At 52.8% G+C, this 24,019-nt stretch overlaps 2 protein-coding genes and 1 non-coding gene across 17 annotated transcripts in view; all 3 read right to left on the bottom strand.

Moving 5' to 3' along the window:
- NUMBL (NUMB like endocytic adaptor protein) overlaps window positions 1-4,081 on the bottom strand; it is a 25,003-nt gene extending 20,922 nt beyond the window's left edge. The window contains exon 1 of one of the 6 annotated variants that reach the window (XM_063600295.1): window positions 3,929-4,081. In XM_063600295.1, coding sequence (XP_063456365.1) covers window positions 3,929-4,081 — 153 coding nt within the window. Of the gene's footprint in view, window positions 1-1,877; window positions 1,985-2,775; window positions 3,018-3,928 lie in introns of those variants that run through there. The other 5 variants (XM_034945228.3, XM_034945230.3, XM_034945229.3 and 2 more) reach the window with 5 other exon arrangements.
- COQ8B (coenzyme Q8B) overlaps window positions 3,867-24,019 on the bottom strand; it is a 25,775-nt gene continuing 5,622 nt past the window's right edge. For 9 of the 10 annotated variants that reach the window (XM_008964891.4, XM_008964890.4, XM_003812472.5 and 6 more), the window contains 11 exons: window positions 22,424-22,501; window positions 17,688-17,810; window positions 17,459-17,544; window positions 16,075-16,215; window positions 15,901-15,982; window positions 14,959-15,052; window positions 12,673-12,814; window positions 12,427-12,534; window positions 8,325-8,390; window positions 5,288-5,374; window positions 3,867-4,710 (listed from right to left, as the gene is read on the bottom strand). In XM_008964891.4, the coding sequence (XP_008963139.3) occupies window positions 4,372-4,710; window positions 5,288-5,374; window positions 8,325-8,390; window positions 12,427-12,534; window positions 12,673-12,814; window positions 14,959-15,052; window positions 15,901-15,982; window positions 16,075-16,215; window positions 17,459-17,544; window positions 17,688-17,810; window positions 22,424-22,501 (1,346 nt within the window). In that variant the 3' untranslated portion in view covers window positions 3,867-4,371. The remainder of the gene's footprint in view (window positions 4,711-5,287; window positions 5,375-8,324; window positions 8,391-12,426; window positions 12,535-12,672; window positions 12,815-14,958; window positions 15,053-15,900; window positions 15,983-16,074; window positions 16,216-17,458; window positions 17,545-17,687; window positions 17,811-22,423; window positions 22,502-24,019) is intronic. The other variant, XM_034945225.3, reaches the window with a different exon arrangement.
- On the bottom strand, window positions 20,421-20,529 carry LOC112437941 (U6 spliceosomal RNA). The gene has a single exon (XR_003026443.1). It is a non-coding gene; the product is annotated as a U6 spliceosomal RNA (small nuclear RNA).

A 24,019-nucleotide genomic window follows, 5' to 3' on the forward strand; every position in this document is an offset into this window, starting at 1 on the left:
CAGATAGAATCACACCCAGAGTTCACCCATTTGGTGACCCAGTCCCACACGACACAATCGCAGCTATACACACTTGTTACACGTATCTCCACTGCTGCACACTGACATCTGGTCACAGATGCACACGGACAGACACACATTTGGTCCCACGGAGACCACATGCAGGAACAGCTGCATGTGGACATGCAGCCTCAACCAGACCAGTCACACCAACACACTGTTTTTGGCCACACACTGTCACGTGGTCACACGTACCCAGTCATAGGTGCTCAAATCTGGTCACAGCATCAGTCACACAGTCTACTGTGACAGCCACACTCATAGGGACAGTCCTCTATACACAACCACACACAGAGGTACTGATGGCCACAGCATGCAACCACCCACAAACAACTGTCCCCAAGGATGGCCTCCCTCAAGACACAGCCATGGTGGTCCTATAGGCATGGCCACAGCATCAATGTCCATGTGACCCAGCCACCTATCATGGTCATAATCCCATCACCCAGTGTCCATACACAGCTGTACCATGTCACTCCAATGCAGCGAAACATATAGCCTTTCTTCATGCAGGCACACAAGTCACACAGACAAGTATGTGGCCATATAGAATCACAGCCCCGTGTGGACAGGTGCACAAAGTCACAAGCCCCACCTACACACATATCTCACACATAGAGACATAAGCACACAGTTTTAGTTTCCCATGTCACAAGTACACAGTCCAGTGTATGCACAGAAATGCAGTGACCAGGATGTGGCATTTATAGCTGGGTTTACACAGAAGACACAGGTCCTGATGGAGCCATGTGTACAGTCAGGGGCCAATCTCATCACCAAATCACACATTCAAACACAGGTAGTCCAGCACATATACACAGAGACAAAAACAGGCACACAGCTACAGACCCCACACTCTCACAGATGATGACATAGACACAGACATCTATAGTCACCCAGGGTCAGACATGCAGGTCACACACAATAATATGGAAGCCATAATCATATACACACCCCTACAAACATAATTTCCTAGCACCAGCACGGAGACACATCCACAGCTTTAGTCACACACAAATAATCCCTCTAAATAGCCAGGGTTTCAGACACCAAGTCAAATACATAACCCAAATCACACATGCAAGGCTAGAAATACACACAATCACTCGTTATCACACACACTGCTAGATACAGCCATTTATATTAATACAACCTCAGTCACACACTCAGACATGGTTCTGCATACGCAACCACTGTCATACACAATACTGTCACACAACCCCAGTCACACAGACACAATGTGACTTCAGACACAATGGCAGTCACACAGGCAGAGTTGCACAGACAGGTGTGTGTCACTCACGTATATAAAATCAGGTAGAGACACAACTATAAACATTGTCAGTCACTGGGAGGGTCATACATGCACATGGAGCCATAGACAACTCCACTCACACACAGTCACAACTCCACCCACGTCCTGTCAGTCACACGCATGCCCACCCCCAGACTCAACACATACTGTCACATACCCAGTTATAGTTACCGAGGCATACAAACACAGGGTCACAAAAGACACAATCACAGACAACCAGTCACAACCATGCACACCTCCAAACACAGACAGACTAAAAAGTACAGGATTCTGCACAGTGAGCAGCTGTCACACACACATACACAGTCACACAAATACTAGGGTCACAGACACAATCATAGACACCACCACAAGCACACACACACGACACAGGATTCCTCAGTCACCAGCTGCAGCGTACGCGTGCACACACACACACACATACACAGCCACAGTCACACAAACACAGGGCACACTCCTAGCCACCTCCCCATCGCTTGCTTCCCTCCTTCCCCCCAGGTACCACACACAAAGCCGCCGTCACCGTCACCGCAGACGCTGCAGACAAGACAGGGCTGCACCCGGTCCCTGGGGAGCCGCCCCCAGCCCAGCCTGTATCCTGGAGCCTGAGGGCCAGGTCCAGGAGGGGGAAGCGGTGCATTGTCTGCGGGTGGGGCCACTCTTGGACAGCTGGTCAGCCCTGGGGACAAAGGGGGTGGCCTAGGGATCCTGTGCCCTGGGACCCATGACCAAGCCAGGGGGTGGAGGGATTGGGGGTTGCCTGAAATTGTCCTTATTTTATTCAGGCTGGGGTGGGGTGGAGTCCCAGGCACAGGGACCTTGTTTTGAGAAGTGGCTGTGCCTGGGACACCGCCCAAGGATTGGGGGGATGCTGTGCCCAGGGTGCCTCTGAGACCTGGGGGCAGGCTGTGCTTGGAGTCCCCCCAAGCCTTGGCGTGGTGGGAACGCTGTACCCAGTGACCCCATCCTCGAGACCGTACCTAGGGAGTTGTTGTGCTGAGACCCCCTTAGGCAGGGAGAGGTAGGGATTGTGTCTGAAATCGCCTCCTGGAGGCCTTGGTTTGATACGGGGGCTGTGTCCCCGACCCCATCTCCATCCCCATCTAGTTCTAGGAGTTGTACCTAGAATCTCTGTACCCCTGTCCTTGGTTTTGTGGGGGGTCTGTGTCCAGGATCCCTATTTCCAGGGCCTTGGCAAGAGATGGCCCAGGGGTCTGTGCCCAAGACCCCGCTCTCCTGGGCTTTGGCTTGTTGGGCCTGTTCCTGGACCCCCACCCAGGACCACCCTCTCCAGCCTTGGCACCCTCTCTCCATCCGGGCGCCGCGGCCGCCTCCCACCCTCCGCCACATCAGCAGCGGCGCCGCCCCCGACCCGAGCCACCCTCTCCCGCCCTTCTCACGCTGGCCGCCGCGCTGCGGGACATCCAGGGCCCGGGCGCCCCCGCCTCCCGCGGCCCTGGCTGGGCCTGGCTCCCCGACTGCTGCTGCTGCGGTGGTGGCGGCGGCAGCTCGGTCTGACGCCGGCCAGGGCCCGGGGCCGGGGGATGGTGCGGGATGCACGCGCGCGAGCCTCCTCGGCTCCCGGGAGGATTCCGTTCCGGGGGCGGGGGAGCGTCCCTCGGCCTCGGCTCCCCGCCCCGGCCCCGCCCATTGGCCCGCCGCCTGCCGTATATGCAGAAAGGCCCCGCCCCGCCCCGGCGCCTCGCTGGGCCCCGTCCCGCCCCTTGGCCTGAAGACCCCGCCCACACGCAGACACCATCCCGCCTTCCCCGGCGCGGCCACCGCCCCGCCACGCCCATTGGCCAGTCCCGAGCTGAGCATGCCTATGAACATCGCCGAGTCCTTTCCCCCGGTCCGTCCTGGCCTGGGCTCCCTTTCCCTCCGTGACACCTGACCTCAGATCCCCTCCAGCTCCGCGTCCGAAAGAGTTGCTTCTAGAGGCGCCTTGCCGCCCCACACCCCCAAATCTTCCCGCTAACCCCATGGTTCCCCAGCCCGGCGGGGGCTGGCAGGAGCGGTGACGAGGCACTTTTTGCAAGGAAGGGGAGGGGGTGTGAACAGACCAAGGCGTCCTGATGCGCGATCGGTTCGGCTTTGGGAACGGGGGCGCCGGGGTGGGACCAGGGCGCGGTTCTGGCCGCTACGGCGCCCCCGCCGCCCCCTACTCCAATCCTGTGGGTTTGGCAAAGCAGCTGGCAGGGACATTAGAGCCCATTAGTAAAGGCGAGGTTGCCAGGAGTGAGGGGAGGGAGCCCGCAGCCAAGAGGCACTGTGTGGGGGGGAGGCCTCAGCTGCCACAGCCCTTAGAGCAGGTGGTCAGCACGTGGGGGGGTGGGGAAGGCGAGAAGGAGGTTCCCGGCAACAGATGGCACAGGCAGGGCTGAGGCTTTCAGACAAGGGGGTGCAGGGGGGCTGGCCATCTGCACCTGGAGGCCGCTGGCGAGCTCCTCCCCCTCTCCCCCCAACCCTAGTGCAAAGAAAAGAGCTGGGGGAAGGGGAGGGCTGCTTTTATTCCGATTGAAGATTCAGCTCCCCCCCACCCCGCACCCCTACCTCTCCAACACACTGAGAGGCTGGAACCCGGGAGAAGGCAGCTGTTGGAGGAGCAAGGGAGGCAGAGGTGAGGACTGCCTCCAGGACCATCTCGCCTTCCACGGGAGGCTTGAGGCAGAGGTGAGGGCTCCCCCTGATGAGTCTGATCTGCATAACGACATGCAGCGGCCCAAGGCTCCCTCAAATGTTGGCAAAGATAAGTTAACCGCTTCCCTGGCTTAGTTTTCGGATACCCACTTTCGAGTGGGGAGGTGCAGGATCTAGGGCACGAAGTTGGGAGTTCCCCAGCCCCAGGGATCCTGAGCTCCTGGGCCAAGGAGGAGAGCCAGGCAAGACTGGGAAGCCCAAGGGGGCTCCTCTGACCCAGGGCAGACGGGGAAGGGATAAGAGGCACTGCAGCAGGGTATGGCCTGCTCTGGGGACTGAATCCCCCATGGAGGCTGTCATGAGGGATCCACCCAGGAGTCCCCTTTGGTGGGGAGGCTGCCGGCAGTGGCTGCGTCTGGCTGGCGACTGGCCCAGTAGCGGTGGTAGGTGTCCTGGAAGAGGTCCCTGCAGGCGATGTGGGCTCGGAGGTGGGCACAGGCCAGGAAAGCCCCTGCCAGCTTGCGGTGCAGGGCATAGGTCTCCTCGGGTGGGGGACACAGCCGGTGCCGCAGCAGCACGGGGATGAGGTCCTGTATGCGGCGGGCCGTTTCCCCCGACCCAAAGTCATAAGGGCCCTGGGTGGCGAAAGGCTCCCCCAGGATCATCACTGCCTCCACGTGGGCGTCGGAGAATGCCTGGGAGTGGGGGTGGGGGGAGAGCAAAGGCAGCCAGTGTGGACATAGAGCCCTCTGCATAACCCAGAAACAACGTGTAGCCTCCACTCCCTCCAGTCTCCACCATCAACACAAGCCCCGACTCCCCCAAGAGTGAGCAGCTTCCGCTCCTTCCAGAGCCTGGACTAGACAAGCAGCTGCCTATTCCCCGAGTAAGCACCCCTCACTTCCCTGCAGAGCCTCCAACAGACAAGTAGCCCTCTACTCTCTCTACAACAGAGAAGCGGCCTTCGCCCCTCCTGAACAGATCCACGGTGCCCATGTTCCCAGGGTTCCTGAGAAGTCAGGCAGCCACCTCCCCCCACTCCTCCCCAAAGCCCCCAGCATGGATAAGCATCCCTCCTAGAGTCCCCCACTCCCCAGGTATAGACACACAGCCTCCATTCTCCCTAGTGGAGACAAGCCCCTCCTAGAGTCCCCCAGTCCCCGGGTATCGACATGCCCCATCACCTACTCGAGTTCCTCAGTGGAGATAAGCAGCCCCCCACTGCACCCCACCAACAGACACCAGCCCCTTTCTCCCCCAGTGTCTCCCCACCTTGGTTTCAAAGCCTGTGAGGAATTTGAGGTCCCTGGACTTCTGCAGGACACAGTCTCTGTCTCCATCAGCTGCAGCCTTCACCACCTGGGGAGACGGGTGGGAGTTAGAGGGACAAAGGCCGGGGCTCAAGGGGGCTCTGGAGAAGAGGAGCTGGAAGCCTGGGCCTCCCGTGTACCCACCTCCATTCTCATCTGCCTGGGCCCTCCCTCACCTGGAAGCTTCCTGCTCCCAACTTTGCCTGTCTGTGACTCCCTTAAAGACTGTTCCAGAGCCTGGGAGTGGAGGTGGTTAGGGATCCTGCCCACCTAGCCGGCAATGTGGGGCCTGCCCGGGAACTGCCACAGTGAAACAGTGCAAGAAACAAGTGTCAGGGCTGCTGGTGAGTCCAAACACTCAACTGGACAGGTATGAGCGTGACCCAGAACTGCATCCAAAGTTGCCAGGGGCCATCTCTCTGTCTCCCACACTGGACTTTGAGCCCTGTGAGAGCAAGGATCCCAGTTGGGTTTAGTCGCACGGGGCACAGGGTCTGGTGCTCAGGAGGCCCTGGGTGAACCTTGCTTTAGCAAATGAGCGTGTGGAGCAGAGCAGCTCTCCAGCCATGAGCTCACACACACAGGGCAGGAGTTGTGGGCATGGAGAGATGCCCAGCTGGGGCCAGCTGGCTAGGGTTCCGTCCCAGCTCTGCCACCTGCCGGCCTGTTGGGCCTCCACTTTCTCATCTGTGAAGTGGGGATGCCAAAAGTGCCTTCCTCATGGGGCTGTTGGGAGGATAAAGAAGGTGATGCCTGTGGCGTGCCTGGCGCTGTGTCTCATGCAGGAAGCACCGTAAATACTATAATCTACCATTATTAAGAGGTGGGCACGGGGGTCCCTATTTCACAGAAGGGGAAGCAGACCCGGAGTAGGGAGTGGAACCTGGGTCACACCACTCACTACTGGGTTGCCCTTTTTTGTGAGGAGGGGGATTCGGGATTAATTCCATTCCCTCTCTGCTCCCCCTGCCCGAGCATGTCTGGCCATCTGTCAGGCCTGTGGTCCTCAGAAGCCAGGGCTTTTATAAAGTGGCAAAGGCTGCAGGTCTGGGTGGGAGGGGAGGGTGTCAGTGGGGAGAAGAAGGGTCTCAGCTTTGTGCCTCAGTGGCTGGCAGAGAGGGCCCCAAGGGGCCTGTGTGTAAGGGGTTATCACCTCCTCTTCCTGTTCCTGTCTCAGAGGTGGCCCCACCAGTCCCCAGACCAGATCCCTAGACACCTCTGTCCCCAACTTCTAGCCCGTCTGCTCCCATGGACTGCCAGCTGGGCATCTCCCAGCCACCCCTCTGCCCCTCTCCACAGCTGCCCTGAGCTCCCACCCCCAGGCTTAGAGACCACTTCTTATTCAGAGGGAGTTTTCAAATTCTGACTGCATCCCTTCCCTGCTCAAATCTTTTCCACGGCTCCGCAGGACACCTGGATACGGTACGAGCTGTAGAGCGCAGCCTCTAAAATCCGCAGTGATTTGCTGCAGCCTCGTCACTGTGCTGCCCCCCGACCTGCCCTCCCACTCAGAATGGGAGCTTCCTTTGGGTCCTCTAGGGCCTTACTACTACCAGTATGGTCCCCATACGGGTAGCCCTGGCCTCACATGGGTGCGTGTCAGAACATAGCATCTTACGCCCACCTCCAGACCAGAATCTGCACTTGCACAGGATCGCCAGGCTTCAAATGCACATCCAAGTCTGAGAAATGCTGCTCTAATGGGACTGTCCCTTATCACTGCCTCGCCTTGGCACATGTTGTCTATCTGAAATACCCTCCGAGCCTTTTCCCAGTTGGCCCCCCTCATCCCTCAGGTCTCAATGCTGACACTCCCTCCTCCGGGAAGCCCTCCTTGGCTCCCCAGGCTGGCTCAGGCTCCTCCTCTGGGCTCACAGTCCCCTGTGCTTCCCCCATCCCAGCCCTGTCCATGCTAGGTCCTCACTGTCGCCTCACTGACTATGAGTTCTGTGAGGAGGGGCCTAGGCTGGGCCCAGGTCACTGCTGTGTCTCCAGCTTTGCCTAGAATAGAGCTGGGCACAGAGGAGGGGTCAGAAAACGTTTAGATTGGCTGGGCAGGAGGGCTCATGCCTGTAATCCCAGCACTTTGGGAGGCCAAGGCAGGAGGATCACCTGAGGTCAGGAGTTCGAGACCAGCCTGGGCAACATGGTGAAACCCCATCTCTACTAAAAATACAAAAATTAGCCAGGCGTGGTGGCACGTGCCTGTAATCCCAGCTACTCGAGAAGCTGAGGCAGGAGAATCGCTTGAACCCAGGAGATGGAGGTTGTGGTGAGCCAAGATCGAGCCACTGCACTCCAGCCTGGGCGACAGAGCAAGACTCTGTCTCAATTAAAAAAAAAAAAGAAAAGAAAAAAAAGGAAAAGAAAACGTTTAGATTGATGGCTACATGATTAGAGGACCCAGAGCAAATGTCCAATCTCAACAACGAATGAAATGGTGTTCTCTGCAGCCTCTAAGACAAACTGACCCCAGGGGGTGGGAGAGACGAGCCAAGTACGTGAGGAAACACCTCCTGTAGACAGAGTTGCCCCCAGGGACACACACCTGGGCTGGACACCAGGGCCCTGGACAGCATGGGGTCTGGAGAGGTGACAAGATGGTCACTGTGGGCCTTTCTCTTAGGAGGGAGCTGGGCAGTGGTTGGAAGCTTGGGCTCTGGACCTGGACCACCTGAATTTGAATCCCAAGTCTGCTGTGATCTTGGGCAGGTGACTTAACCCCTCCAGGACCCAGTTACTTCATCTGGCCTAAAACGGGCCTAAAAACGGCCCTTTTCGCATTGTGTTGCTGTGTGGTTTATATCGGTTCCTATACGTAAGCACTAAAGATGGAGCCTGACATATTAAGTGCTTGGTGTGTGCTAGTTGCTACGAGTATTACTATTATTTATTATTTCTTAATTCCAGAAACTGCATTTCGCCTTCTTACTCCTCTGCCTCAGTATATGGCTTGAGCCTCAGCCTTTCAGAGGCCCTGGGGTCTGGGGGAGACTCACCTCGATGTAATGGTCTGTGAACTCTGTCCCAAACTCCCGGCTTGCACCAAAGTCCAGCAGGGTCACCTGGAAGCAAGGAATGGTGAAAGGAATGCTGGGATCCCATTCACACCCTCACTGTCTATTGGGGCAGCCAGGATCTGTCTCCCTCGCCACGACCCTGCCCGCTCCTGCCAGAGTCCCTGCCTGGCTGCCTCACTGGGCTCCTGGCCTCATCTCCACATTTCCAACCGACCCCCTAGCTGAAGGCTTTTTTTTTTTTTAGTTCTAATTGTTTATGCAATAACAAATTTTAGACCCAGAAAAAAAATCCAGAGAATAATAAAAGATATAGAAAAGTAAAATGAATACTCACAAATCCCGCCACCCAGCCTAAAATATAAAATACTCCCCATCCGGCCACGCGTGGTGGCTCACACCTGTAACCCTAGCACTTTGGGAGGCCAAGGTGGGTGGATCATGAGTTCAGGAGTTTGAGACCAGCCTGGCCGTCATGGTGAAATCCCATCTCTACTAAAAATACAAAGATTAGCCAGGTGCGGTGGTGCGTGCCTGTAATCCCAGCTACTCGGGAGGCTGAGGAAGGAGAATGGCTTGAACCTGGGAGGTGGAGGTTGCAGTGGGCCGAGATTGTGCTATTGTACTCCAGCCTGGGCAACAGAGTGAGACTCCGTCTCAAAAAAAAAAAAAAAATACTCCCCATCCACGTGGAGCCTCCTGTGTATCCCGCCCTGATCACACCTCCCCCACGTCCCCAGGGTCACCTCTTTCCTACAATCATTATTAAATTATTCCCTGAAATTCTCATTTATGCATTTCTATATTGTCTATGTATGTGTACAGCTGTAAACAATCTAGAGTAATGGTATGCATATTTTCAAACTTCACAGAAGTGGTATTTACTATCGTTCTCCTGCAACTTGTGCTTTTTGCCCAGCATGGTTTTGCGATTTATCCCTGTTGCCATGTGTCGCTCCAGCTCAGTCACTCATTTCACACTGCTGTGTAAGGACTTCACTGTGTGAATCTATCACAGTGCATTTATCTGGCTGAGGAATATTGTGGTTGTTTCTGATTTTTTTTCCTTCTTTTTAAATATGTTTATTAGTTATAAACTCTGTTCTGACATTTTTTTTTTTTTTGAGACAGGGTCTTGATCTGTTGCCCAGGCTGGAGTGCAGTGGCACGACCATGGCTTACTACAGCCTCAAACTCCCACGCTCAAGTGATCCTCCCGCCTCAGCCTCCTGGGTAGCTGGGACCACAGGTGCACCCCACCACACCTGGCTAAGTTTGAAACATTTTTTGTAGAGATAGGGTTTCACTACGTTGCCCAGACTGGTCTTGAACTACTGGGCTCCAGTGATCCTCCTACCTCAGCCTCCCAAAGTGCAGAGATTACATTAGTGAGTCATCTCACCTGGCCTGTTTCTAATTTTTGTGCTCAATGAACACCTGTAAGAATGTTTCTAGGGCAGTAGAGTTTGAACTGACCACAACCCACAGTAAGAAATTGTTTCTACTGGTGGCTGGGCGTGATGGCTCACACCTGTAATCCCAGCATTTTGGGAGGCTGAGGCGGGTGGATCACCTGAGGTCAGGAGTTCAAGATCAGCCTGGCCAACATGGTGAAACCCCACCTATACTAAAGATACAAAATTAGCTGGGTGTGGTGGCGCACGCCTGTAGTCCCAGCTAGTTGGGAGGCTGAGGCAGGAGAATCACTTGAACCCAGGAGGTGGAGGTTGCAGTGAGTCAAGATTGTGCCACTGCACTCCAGCCTCCATTCTCAACAAGAGCAAAACTCTATCTCTAAACAAATAAATAAAATTATATATATATATATATATATATATATATAGAGAGAGAGAGAGAGAGAGAGAGAGAGAGAGAGAGAGAGAGAGTGTTTCTACTGGGCATTCATGCAAATGCACACATAAACGTCAAACAAAAGTGTCCCAAGGCCAGGCGCAATGGCTCATGGCTGTAATCCCAGCACTTCGGGAGGCCAAGGCAGGCGGATCACCTGAGGTCAGGAGTTCGAGACCAGCCTGGCCAACATGGTGAAACCCCATCTCTACTAAAAATACAAAAATTAGCTGGGCGTGGTGGCAGGCACCTGTAATCCCAGCTACTTGGGAGGCTGAGGCAGGAGAATTGCTTGAACCTGGGAGGCGGAGGGTGCAGTGAGCCGAGATCACACCATTGCACTCCAGCCTGGGTGACAAGAGCGAGACTTCATCTCGGGGGAAAAAAAAAAAAAGTGTCCCAAAATAATATGGATCCCTCCCATCTGTGACATACTGACATCATCTATTCCATAAAAAAAAAAAAAGTGCTGGTGGATCATGAGGTCAGGAGTTCAAGACTAGCCTGGCCAAAATGGTGAAACCTCATCTCTACTAAAGATACAAAAAATTAGCCAGGCGTGGTGGCGGGCACCTGTAATCCCAGCTACTTGGGAGGCTGAGGTGGGAGAATTTCTCGAACCCCAGAGGCAGAGGCTTCAGTGAGCTGAGATCGTGCCATTGCACTCCAGCCTGGGCAACAAGAGCAAAACTCTGTCTCAAAAAAAAAAAAAAAAAAGTCCTGTTGGAAACCAATACATTGATGTCAGGACTCCTATCACTTGGAGTTGGGTAAACATATCCCTGGGGTATGAACCTAGGAGGGGACACAGGGTGTATGCACATTGTGGAGAAAGAAGGGGCAAGGGACTAGGGCTGGAGACTCCGTGGGGCCACAGGATGCTCAGCAAAGGGTTCAGACTTGATTCTGAGGGGGCTGTGAAGCTGTAGGAGGGATATCTTGACCAGATTTGTGCTTTAGAAAGACCCCTCTGGGGACAAAATGGGGATAGACCACTTTGGAAAACAGTTGGCAACCCCTGATAAAGGTAATGATGTATCCACCAACACTCAAGTCTGCAGGTCCAAACCTTCACTACAGGTCTTTGTACACCCCCTGCCCTCTGCTGGGAACACTCTGCTCTCTGGGTGGTTGTCTCCTTTTCCCCTGTCCCATCTCAGCCTTTTTTTTTTTTTTAAATAGAGCCCAGGCTGGTTTTAAATTCCTGGCCTCAAGGGATCCTCCTGCCTCAGCATCCCAAAGTGCTGGAATTACAGGCATGAGCCACTATGCTCAGCCTCTGGTCTCAGCTTTTTTTTTTTTTTCCTTGGTGAGACAGAGTCTCGCCCTGTCACCCAGGTTGGAGTGCAGTGGCATGATCTTGGTTCACTGCAGCCTCGACATCCTGGGCTCAAGCATTCCTCCCACCTCAGCCTCTCAGTGGTCCCAGCTTTAATGGCACTTGCTTTAAGAAGCCTCCCTTAATCCCTGCTCACCCCACAGTGAGTCAGGCACTTTCCCTGGGATCCCATAACTTCTTGTGCCTCCCCCAACTCCAGCCCCCACCCCTCTGCCTGTGCCTCCCCCATCCCGGTCCTGACCCATCTGGCCTGTGCTCCTCATTGTGGTTGGTACGAACCACTCTAGGTCATCGCTGTGTAGTACCAGGTCCCCCCACTGGACTGGGCACTCTGAGAAGGCAAGGGTCAGGGATGTCTTTTTATTGCTGTCAAGAGGCAGGGGCAGGTGATGGTGTGTTCTGTATGGATGACGAGTGTGGTAGTGATGGCTAACTGCCTTCCAAAAGCTGTACTTCCCCTCTGTGCTGTCACATTGCCACCAGGAACCACTGCCTAGCCAGGGACTCCATTTTCCAGCATGCCTTGCACCTAGGCAGGCTATGTCACTAGCTCTCATTGATGGAATGGCAACGGAAGTGCTATGTCCATTGCCCCAGGATGAGCTTAGTGTATTTAGCCTGGGCATTACTTTTTCCACTTCTGGCCAAAGCAGTTAGGCAGGGGGCTACCCTCAACCTCTCTTACCCTTTCCTTGGGAAGCAGAGCGTTGCAGGGCCCCAAGGATGGCAAAACCACAAAAGGGAAGGAGCTGGGTCCCTGAATCACCACTTGGAAAAGGGCCACCCCTGCCTATTGTGGGGGTAATCAACTGCTATTTTGTTGAGCTACCGAAATATCAAGGAATATTTGTTACAACAGCAAATGTACCCAGACACACATCACTAGGAACCAACCTGGTGGCTGGAGGAGTCATACAGGAAGTTGGCCCAGTTGGGGTCAGTCTGCATGAATCGGAACTCAAACAGCTCCCGCAGACACAGCGTCAGGAGCTGGAAGCAAATCTGAGGTGGGGAGAAGAATTAACAGGCATCTCAGTGTGATCTCCCTTGTGGTGCCACTGCTGGCCTGGAGAGGGACCATGAGCCTGGCCCACCTGCCCTGGGGCCATGCCCTTCCCACTGTGCCACCAGATGGCATACCTGGTTCCGCAGGTCCTGGCTCAGGCCCTGGCACTGGTCCAGGGGGACCCCTCCAGCCAGCTCCATGCCCAGCACCCGTGTCGTGCACAGCTCCTTAACCACGGCTGGGACCCGGAAGAAGGGGTCATTTGCCAGCAGCTGCCTGGGGCAGAAGGAAAGGGAGGAAGGGGACTTCGTGCTTCAGGCTTGTGACCCAGCTTGAGACCTCCTCCTTGTGCTCTCAGAAGTCCTCCATGAACAGTCTGCGCCATGCCCTCCCTCCTGCCCATCTCTTGCTGCTGTCTGCCCTGGGTGATGACCAACACCTGGCTGGACTGAGATTTAACAAGTATCTCCAAGGTGCCTACTCTGCACCTGCCTCTCAACTGGGTGCTGCTGGAAACCCAGTCACCACTTCCCTACCCGAAACCCTTCTATGACTTCTGGTTGCCCCAGAAGGATGAGTTCAGGTGTATTTCAGCCTTTGCATTACTTTTTTCATTAATTTATTAATTCATTCATCCCAAAAGTAGTCACTGGTATCAAAATCTGTGAAGTCTGTAGTGATACCCATGGGTCAGTCCTTGCAATCACTACTCTGAACACAGGTAAATAGCGGGAAAGAATCTTCTGTGTCCATCCTTGTGCTAAATGATGCTGGGGACAGAGCAGTGAATGAACCAGTCCCTGGACCTGGCCCCCAACCCCGAGACCACACTCTCACAAACAGACGGATTATAGATTGAGGTAAGTGTGTTGGCTGGGTGCAGTGGCTTATACCTGTAATCCCAGCAGTTTGAGACACCGAGGTGGGAGAATCGCTTGAGCCCAGGAGTTCAAGACCAGCCTGGGCAACATGGTGAAACCTCGTCTTTACGAAAAACTACAAAAATTAGCTGGGCGTGGTGGCCTGCGCCTATGGTCCCAGCTACTCAGGAGGCTGTGGTGGGAAAATCACTTGAGCCTGGGAGGTCGAGGCTGGAGTGAGCTGTGATCTCACCACTGTATTCCAGCCTGGAAAACAGAGCGAGACCCTGTCTCAAAAAAATAAAAGAAGTATGTCTATGTAAGATTTGGGAGGCAGAGAATATGAGCAAGGTCTCTGGTTGAGGATCCGTGGGATGGCTGGAGGAGAGTGAGGGAGAACAGGAGGGTGGTGTGGGGTTTTATCCTAAGGGCACCCGGGAATCCTGTGGGGGACGGGGGGTCTCTGGCCCATCACCCCACTTCACACTCTCTTCCTTGAGCTCCTCCTTTGGGGTTTGTATTTTTGTCCTTGTTGATAAAAATCTCTGATGTTTGAACTGCTCCTCATGAACCAGAGCTATGTGGGGCATTTAATCGGCACACTCCCCTTTCATCCTCACTCCACAGTGAGGGGATGCTCTCTGGAGGCCCCTGTACAGATTGTATGGATGCAGGCCACGCAACCTGTTAAGGGCTGACCCAGGATTTCATCCCGCATCTGAGTCTAGGGTGTGTGCCTCTAACCACTGCCTTCTACTGAGCTTTCACTCTCTGTCTACAGAGCTTGGCACGTTTTAGGCTGTCAATAAATGTGTAAGCCACACTGTGGAGGACCCCACTGAGGTGCCATTAATTGCTACACATCAGGATGCTTCCAAGATATAACCACATTGTTCCACGTAGCCATAGTTCATGCATTTTCACTGCTACGTAATATTCCACAGATGAATATACCGTTGCTTATTTGTCCACCCTGCTGGATAAACTTGATGGATATGGGTTGTTTCCAGTTTGGGGCTGTTGCAGACAAGCGTTCTAGAATAGTCTGATGGTGGATACTGGCAAAAGGGTCCCTAGAGTGTTCAGCAGGGAGGGCAATCGTTGGCTTGCAGAGTTCTTGAATATAAGGGCTTATGTGATGATGCCAACCTGTTCTCAAAATGCTTCTACCACCTTCTCCCACAACCCGCAGTGCAGAAGGGATGCTGTGGAGCCCACTCTCTCTACCTCCCAGTGCTGTGGGCTCCTTGCTCTCCATCAGTCCAGCAGAGGTAAGAGTGTGTCATTGTGTAATTAAGTGCCTGTGTCGGACCACAGTGGATATGCGGCCCATCTGACACAGGAGAAGACTGCCGCTTGGGAAGTGACCTGCCCAAGCTCACAGAGGACAAAGGGGGTAAGCGAAGTGATGGATGAGTGGAAGGATGGATGAACAATGATTGAAAGAAAGAGAGAGTTTGCCCTACCCCACAGCTCCAGCTGCCAGAAGCTGAGGGGGCAGCTACTTCCCACCCAGCCTGGGAGGGAGGGAAGGAGGGAAGCTCAGGGCACTCAGCTCACCTGAAATTCTGGGCACAAGCCGCCTCACGACGGTAGTCACACTCCCAAGCCAGCTCCTGCTGCAAGGCCTGCAGGCTCTGCTCGGCAAACAGGCCTGCGGGGGAGGTGTGTCAGCCAGGGAAGGGCCCCGAGCGCCCACTGGTGGATACCTTCTCCTGCCAACCCTCCCTCTCCTGTCTCCCGCGCTGTCCCTCGCAGCTCCTACTCTAGGCCTGTGACCCACATCTGTCCCTCTCCTGTCTCCCACGCAGCTCCTGCTCCGCGCCTCTGACCTGCATCTGTCCCTCTCCTGTCTCCCCCGCTGCCCCTTGCAGCTCCTGCTCCAGGCCTCTGACCTGCATCGTATCATCTGTCTACACATTTCCCTCGTCCTTCATAGCACCGCAGGGTTCCCCGGGGTCTTCCGAAGCCTTTTCTGGGCTCTGTCTCTTGCGCGTGCCTGCACCCCAGTCCCTGGCAGCTCTTTCAGAGTCACGCTCGCCCCTATTCTGTCTCCTTTTCATACTGACTCTCACGTTGCTCACTGCATCTGAATCTCACTTCTGGGCCTGGCTTTCCCTCTCCCTCTCCGTCTCTTACACAAACACAACCCACCCTCCTTTCTCTAGGCGCCTCCTCACGTGCCATCCCCAGGACTGTCCTTTTCTGCTCTGCCGCACCTACAATCCCACTCCCTGCATGCACACCCTCTGAGAGTCTGCTGCTGTATCTTGGCCCTGGGCTCCCGTCTCTCTAAGGCTCTGTTAAAATCCGTAAGGCTTTTCCCACACCTGCTCATGCTCCCTGGGCTCTCCCTGCCTTGGTGTCCTTTCTGTCTCTGACACTCCCGCTCACAACGCCAGCACACCCTGCCCATGCTCTCCTCTGGGCTCCCCCTCCTGCTTTCTCTCTCTGGGCATAGCCCCTTTGGGAGGTCAGCAGAGGAGTGGGCGGGCGCCTCACCCGCGGGCAGGGCCGCGCTCATCTTCAGTACCGCCAGCAGGTTCTGGACATCGCTCTGAATGCTCTGGGCTATGCCGGGGTACTGTAAAGGGAGAAGGGAGGGAGAGAAGGTGGGAGTCACTTCTCTGGGCTAGCAGGGTGCCCGCCCCTACCCTGCCCAGCCTCCCCTCTCACCTGGATCTTCACGGCCACCTCCGTCCCGTCCCTCAGCAGGCCCTGGTGCACCTGCCCAATTGAGGCAGCGGCAAAGGGCACCTCCTCCAAGGAGGCCACCTTGGCCTGCCAGTCCCTGCCGAGCTCCTCTTCAAGAACTCTCTGCGGGGAGTGGTCACAGCCATCATCATTGTGGCAGAGTTCATTCCCCAGGCTGAGTGCTTTACGTGTTGATAACCCCAGCACTCACCACATGCAGGGCCCTGGGCTAAGCTCTTGGCTGCCACCCCCTTTGCAGATGAGGAAACTGAGGCTCAGAGAGAGCTCCCTTGTGCAAGTGACTAGCCAGGCACTGGCAGACTGTGAGGCTCAGCCTAGCTTGTGTCCCCTGAACCTGGACTCCCTGGGCTGTTGTGGGGATTGCTATTATTTATAGTTAAGACTCATAACAATCCTTTTTTTTTTTTTTTTTTTTTTGAGACAGGGTCTTGTTCTGTAGCCCAGGCTGGAGTGTAGTGGCACCCTCATGGCTCACTGCAGCATCAACCTCCCGAGCTCAAGCCATCCTCCTGCCTCCTGAATAGCTGGGACTACAGATACGTGCCACTGTGCCCAGCTAATTATTACTGTTATTATGTTTAGTAGAGACAAGGTCTCACTATGTTGCCCAGGGTGGTCTGGAAGTCCTGAGCTCAAATGTTCCTCCCGCCTCAGCCTCCCAAAGTGCTGGGATTACAGGCATGAGCCATTACACGTGGCCAACCATCCTTTATTATGCTCTTATATGTTATTATTAACTCACAGTTAATGTGATCAAGAAGAGCTAAAATTTACAATGGGCTTCCTGTGGGCCAGGTCCTATTCAGAGTGGCCCAGAGAGAGGCAGTACCTGCCTGGGGCCGCATGGCGAATAAGCAGAACAGGGATGGGAGAGCAGGTGGGTGGCGGAATCCTGGATTCCATGCCTTACCCAGTTATTAGAACAGCTCATGTCCTGGGCACTTACTTGGTGCCAGGCGCCGTGCCAACCTATTACAGACACGATCTCCTTTAATTAAAAAAACAGTAATAATCACAGCTAACACCTGCATGTTGCTCACGGTGAATCAGGGGCCGTTCTCAGTGCTCAGTGTAAACTGATTTATGTGACCCTATGATGTGGGTGTGGCTGTCACTATCGTCATTTCCCAGGGAAGGGAACTGAAGCACAGAGAGGTCAGGCTGCTGTTCCCTCTTTTAATCACCACAGCAATGCTAGGAGGTGTGTACTCTGGTGATCCCCATTTTACAGATGGGGAAAGTGAGGCTCAGAGGCAGGGAGTAGGGCAGTGAAGCCAGGAGGGTCAGGCAGGACAGAGGAGATGGAATCTGCCTCCCTCACCACCCTCCCCCACTGGGCACTCACCAGCATCTGCCAGCGGGGCATGAAGTCGGCGCTCTGGCGGACCCGCTCAAAGATGCGCTGCAGCTGAGGGCTGATGAAGCTGTTGTCTTGGGAGACAGTGGAACGAGGGGGGAAGTAAGCGAAGAGGTGAGGAGGGACCCCGTGTGAGTATCTGAAGTTGGGGCCTGTTGGTGGGTAGGGCTGGGGTGGAAGGGAGGTCAGGGGTCAGGAGTCGAGGGTCATGCTGTACCCTGGATGCTGAGCATCTGGCCAACCTTGAGGGCGGCCCCTCGAACTGTACATAAGGTCTGCACAATCCGCTCGGCATTGGCCTCCGACAGGAAGGGGCTGGAGTCCAGCCCAGAACCACCCTCTGGGGAGAGAACAACCATTAGAATTATAACCACAAATATCATCACTGCGGCCAGGCCCGGCGGCCCACGCCTGTAATCCCAGCACTTTGGAAGACCCAGGAGGGATGAACACAGGAGTCTGAGACCAGTCTGGGCAACAGTGACATCCTTTCTCTATTAAAAAAAATATATATCATCTGCACACCAACAGGAATGGCTAAAACGAAATACGGAGGCCAGGCTTGTTGGCTCGCGCCTATAATCCCAACACTTTGGGAGGTCAATGCAGGAGGATGGCTTGAGTCAAGGAGTTCCAGACCAGCCTGGATAACAAAGCAAGACCCTGTCTCTAATTAGCTGGGTGTATGGTGGCATGTGCCTGTAGTCCCAGCTACTCAGGAGGCTGAGGCAGGAGGATTGCTTGAGCCCTGGAGGTTGAGGCTGCAATGAACTGTGATCGCACCATTGCACTCCAGCCTCGGCAACCAAGCAATACCCTGTCTCGGAAAAAAAAAAAAAAGAAAAGAAAAGAAAGAAAGAGAAATAAACATAAGTTAAAACAAATTGCAGGAGAGTTAAATAGTAACTACTACAGTATTGAATAGATGAGCTATCACTACACACAACAGCCCAGGTGGGTCTCAAAAATGTAATGCTGAGTGAAAGCAGCCGGGTGCATGAAATCATCACCCAGTTACACTGATATAAAGAGCAAAACAAGGCCAAACAAATCCAGGGTCCAGGAGCCAAGACAGAGGTCACCCTTGGTGAGGGGAGTGACCAGGTGGGGACATGAGAAGGGCAACGATTCTCGAAATGTGGGCCAGGGACCCCTGAGGGTCCCTGAGACCATTCAGAGGGGTCTGAGAGATCAAACTATTTTTATCGTAACATTAAGATGTTATTTTCCCCTTTCTGCTCTCATGCGTCTAAGAACATTCACTGGAGTTCTCCAGAGGCTCCAGGACATGTGAGGACACCATCAGACTGACAGCTGATGGAATGTGTACGTGTGTACTCTTGTGTTTTAAAAATATCTCTGTATTTTTGTTGTGTTTTTGAGACAGTGTCTCACTCTATCACCCAGGCTGGAGTGCAGCGGCACAATCATGGCTCACTGCAACCTCCTGGGCCCAAGTGATCCTCCTGCCTTAACCTCCTGAGTAGCTGGGACTACAAGTATGCACCACCATGCTTGGCTAATATTTTTACTTTCTGTAAAAATGGGGCCTCGCTATGTCACTCAGACTGGTCTCAAATTCCTGACCTCAAGGGATCCTCCCGCCCCAGCTTCCCAAAGTGTTGGGATTACAGGCGTAAGCCACCGCACCTGGCCTAAAAATTTCTCAGTTTTAATTTCTAATATGGTAGACATTGATAACTATAATCCACATAAATAAGCTCTTTGGGGGCTCATTCTAACAGTTTTATTGAGAAATAATTCACATACTGTTATAATTCACCATTTAAGTTATATAATTCAATGATTATTAGTATATTCACAGAGTTGTGCAAGCATCACCAGAATCAATTTTAGGACAGTTACACCACGCAAAAAAGAAACCTGGCCGGGAGTGCTGGCTCATGCCTGTAATCCCAGCACTTTGGGACATCGGGGCGGGATCACTTGAGTTCATGAGTTTGAGACCAGCCTGGGCAATATGGTAAAACCCTGTTTCTACAAAAAATACAAAAATTAGCCGGGCATGGTGGTGCATGCCTATAGTCCCAGCTACTCAGGAGGCTGAGGCAGGAAGATCACTTGGACCCAGGAGGTAGAGGTTACAGTGAGCCGTGATCCCGCCACTGCACTCCAGCCTGGGTGACAGAGTGAGACCTTGTCTCAAAAAAAGAAAAAAAAAGAAACCCTATACCCATTAGCAGTCACTCTTCATTTCCCCCAATCTCCCCAGGCCTTGACAACCACTAATCTACTTTATGTCCCTACAGATTTTCCTATTTTGTACATTTCATATTAATGGAATCATTCAATATGTGGTTTTTCAGTGTGTGGTTGCTTTCACTTAGTGTTTTTTTTTTTTTTGAAACAGTGTCTCGCTCTGTCTCCAAGGCTGGAGTACAATGGCATGATCTTGGTTCACTGCAACCTCCGCCTCCCCGGTTCAAGCAATTCTCCTGCCTTACCCCCCACCCAAGTAGCTGGGGTTACAGACACCCACCACCACATCCAGCTAATTTTTTGTATTTTTAGTAGAATCAGGATTTCGCCATATTGGACAGGCTGGTCTTGAACTCCTCACCTCAGGTGATCCACCTGCCTCGGCCTGCCAAAGTGCTGGGATTACAGGAGTGAGCCACCGCAACCAGCCTCACTTAGTGTTTTCAAGATTCATCTACATTGCAGCATGTGTCAGCCCTTCATTCCTTTTTATGGCTGGATAATATTCCATCGTATGCCTATCACATTTTATTCATCCATTCATCAGTTTTAAGGGTGTGCAGGGATCCTGAGACCAAGAAGTTTGAGAGCAGCTATTCTAGGGTTTCTTACTCTGGGTACGGACAAATGTACTTTGTGAAAACGCACCAAGCCATACACTTACAGGTATGTGTACCTGGGTTTACATGCAAATTACATTTCAGCTTTGGCAAAACATTTATTTTTCTTTTTTTAATATGAACACTTTATGAATTTATGTGTCATCTTTGCACAGAGGCCGTGCTAATTTTCTCTGTCTCATTCCAATTTTTATTTATATGTGATGCCGAAGCAAGCACAGCACAACAAAGCAATTCTTAAGCCTTTATTAATTTTGAAGGCCAGTTGTGGTGGCTCACAGCTGTAATCCCAGCACTTTAGGAGGCCAGGGTAAGAGGATCTCTTGAGCCCAGAAGTTCAAAGCTGCAGTGAGCCATGATTGCACCACTGCACTCCAGCCTGGGTGACAGCAAGACTCTATCTCTTAAAATAAAATTTAAAATAAAATAAAATGTTATTGAGCTCATTATTGAGCTGTTCCAGGCAGAATCCTAAGTGTCTTTGTGGATTCTCTGGCTGAATGCCCACAATCACACCAGGAAGTAAGAATTATCAATCCTTTAATTTTCAAGGTGAGAAAGCAAGAGACTCAAAGAGGTGCAGCACCTATCCCTGGGTCACATAACATGGAAGTGGCAGAGTAGGGTGTAGACTCAGGCTGGTCATACCCAAACCCTAATCCTCCACCTACCCTCAACTTTTTATTTTGAAAAAAATATCCAGGCTGGGTGTGGTGGCTCATGCCTGTAATCCCAGCACTTTGGGAGGCTGAGCAGGGAGGATCACTTGAGGCTAGGAGTTCCAGACCGGCCTGGGCAACATGGCAAAACCTTCTATCTACAAAAAATACAAAAAATTAGCCGGGCGTGGTGGCACGTGTCTATAATCCCAGCTATGCAGGAGGCTGAGGTGGGAGGATCACCTGAGCCTGGGGAAGTCAAGGCTGCAGTGAGCCATGATCGTACCACTGCATTCCAGCCTGGGTGACACAGCAAGACCCTGTCTCCAAAAAAAAAGACAGAAAAAAATCCAAACAGAAAAGTTGCATGCATAATATCGTGAACACCTGCACACCCGCACACCCTCCACCTCAATTCAACATGGTACCATTCTGCTTCGTCTGCTTTATCTGTGCGTGTACCCACACACTTACTATTATTATTTTTTGCTGACCCACTTGCATGTAGTTGCACTTAAGCTTTGCTAAGAATAAGGATATTCCCCTACACAATCACAGTACCATAATCACATGTAAGAAAATTAACACCAATTCCTTAACATCTGCCATGCAGTCCATATTCAGATTTTCCATTTGTCTCCAAAAAGTCTTTCATGGCTGTTTTTTCCAAACTGATATGCAATCATGGTTCAGATGCTCCATTTGTCAAATAATGTCTCTTTCATCTGTTTTTAATCTGGAATATCCACCCCCACTTGTTTCAAGACATTGACTTGTTGAGGGAACCTCCACCTACCCTCAACTTTTTATTTTATTTTTTATAACGGCAAATGCTACACATCTAATTCCATCTCTGATGTACACAGACCCTCGCTGGCACTTCTATTTTCAGCTTTCTGCTCCTGCTCCAAGTTAGGAACTCCCAATGGCTTAAATGTTTTCTCAGATAATCTAATATGTGGCTGGGCACAGTGGCTCATGCCATAATCCCAGCACTTTGGGAGGCCAAGGCGGGTGGATCACGAGGTCAGGAGTTGAAGACCAGCCTGGCCAACGTGGTAAAACCGTCTCTACTAAAAATACAAAAATTAACCAAGCGTGGTGGCATATGCCTATAATCCCAGCTACTTGGGAGGCTGAGGCAGGAGAATTGCTTAAACCTGGGAGGTGGAGGTTGCAGTGAGCCAAGACTGCGCCATTGTACTCCAGCCTGAGTGACAGAGTGAGACTCCATCTCAAATTAAAAAAAAAAAATCTAATATGCTTCTCTTAATCATGACCCTGATAGTGGTTTAGGCCTGTTCAAAGCACTTCACAATGACTCTAAGAGGTGGGTAAATTATCACCACCTCCATCTTCCGCATGAGGAAACTGGAGCTCAGAGGGGTGAAGTCACTTGCCCCAGGTCACACAGCAAAGCCAGGATCTGAACCCAGGCAGTGTGGCTCACTCACCTGACTGCAGACGACCTCCTGGCATGGACTTCTTAGCCATCTCGGCCAGTACTCCTAGCCCCAAGCCCACAGCCAGTCCTGGAGTGCAAGAGAAGAACATGAGTGCCCGTTTGCCTGGGGTGCCCCCAGCCTAACCCACTCTCCTTTCTCAGTTTTTCTCCAAGAATGCTTGTCTCCCAACTCTTTTTATTTTTTCTTTTGTTTGAGACGGAGTCTCGCTCTGTTGCCCAGGCTGGAGTGTGGTGGCACAATCTTGGTTCACTGCAACCTCCACCTCCTGGGTTCAAGCGATTCTCCTGCCTCAGCCTCCCGAGTAGCTGGGATTACAGGCACGCGCCCACCACGCCTGGCTAAATTTTTTTTGTATTTTTAGTAGAGACGGGGTTTCACCGTGTTGGCCAGGCTGGTCTCGAACTCCTGACCTCAGGTGATCCTCCCGCCTCGGCCTCCCAAAGTGCTGGGATTATAGGCATGAGACACTGCACTCGGTCTTGTCTCCCAATTCTTTGTATCTCTGTTTCCAAATCAGTCTCTGACTCTGTTCCTACACGGGGCTCCCTTTAAGGTGCAGCTTCCTCTTTCTTTAACCCTTTCTCCATGTCTCTGTCTCCCTCCCAGCAGTTCTCAGCCCTGGCTGCACATTCCAGTTACCAGAGGAGCTCCGGTAAATATAATGCCCAGACTCCACTCCCAAAATTCTGATTAAATTGGCCTGAGACATGGGAATTTGTGTTTTGTTAAAAAGCACCTCAGATAATTCTAATGTGCGATCAAGGTTAAGAAGGCCCCTCGGCCGGGCACAGTGGCTCATACCTATGATCCCAGCACTTTGGGAGGCCGAGGTGGGCAGATCATCTGAAGTCAGGAGGTCGAGACCAGCCTGGCCAACGTGGAGAAACCCTGTCTCTACTAAAAATACAAAATCAGCCGGGCGTGGTGGTGCATGCCTGTAATCCCAGCTACTCAAGAGGCTGAGGCAGGAGAATCGCTTGAACCTGGGAGACAGAGGTTGCGGTGAGCCGAGATCACACCATTGCACTCCAGCCTGGGAAACAAGAGAGAAACTCCGTCTCAAAAAAAAAAAAAAAAAGAAGGCCCCGAAACAATTGTCCCAGGTCCCTCTGTCTTCTGGTGACTCTTCTTTCTCTGTCCACACCTCCTCTTCTTTATGCTTATCTCTTTTTCTTTTTAGAGACAGGGTCTCACTCTGTTGCCCAGGCTGGAGTGCAATGGCACCATCATAACTCACTGCAGCCTCAAATTCCTGGGCTCAAGTGATCCTCTTCCCTCAGCCTCCTGAGTAGCTGAGACCACACGTGCATACCACCACGCTCACCTAATTTTTTATTGAGACAGGGTCTCACTATGTTGCCCAGGCTGGTCTGGAACTCCAGAACTCACGTGATCCTCCTGCCTCGGCCTCCCAAAGTGCTGGGATTACAGGTGTGGGCTACCAGGCTTGACCTCTCCTTTTCTAAGCCAGTTATTTCTGCATCTCTTGCCTTCTCCCCATTTGTCCTATCTATCTAGATCTCTTTCTCTCTTTTCCTCCCTTTGATGTTATCTCTCCATCTCTGATTTCCTCTGCTACCTCTC

This window comes from Pan paniscus, chromosome 20, assembly GCF_029289425.2.
Source record: "Pan paniscus chromosome 20, NHGRI_mPanPan1-v2.0_pri, whole genome shotgun sequence".
NCBI classification, from domain to species: domain Eukaryota; kingdom Metazoa; phylum Chordata; class Mammalia; order Primates; family Hominidae; genus Pan; species Pan paniscus.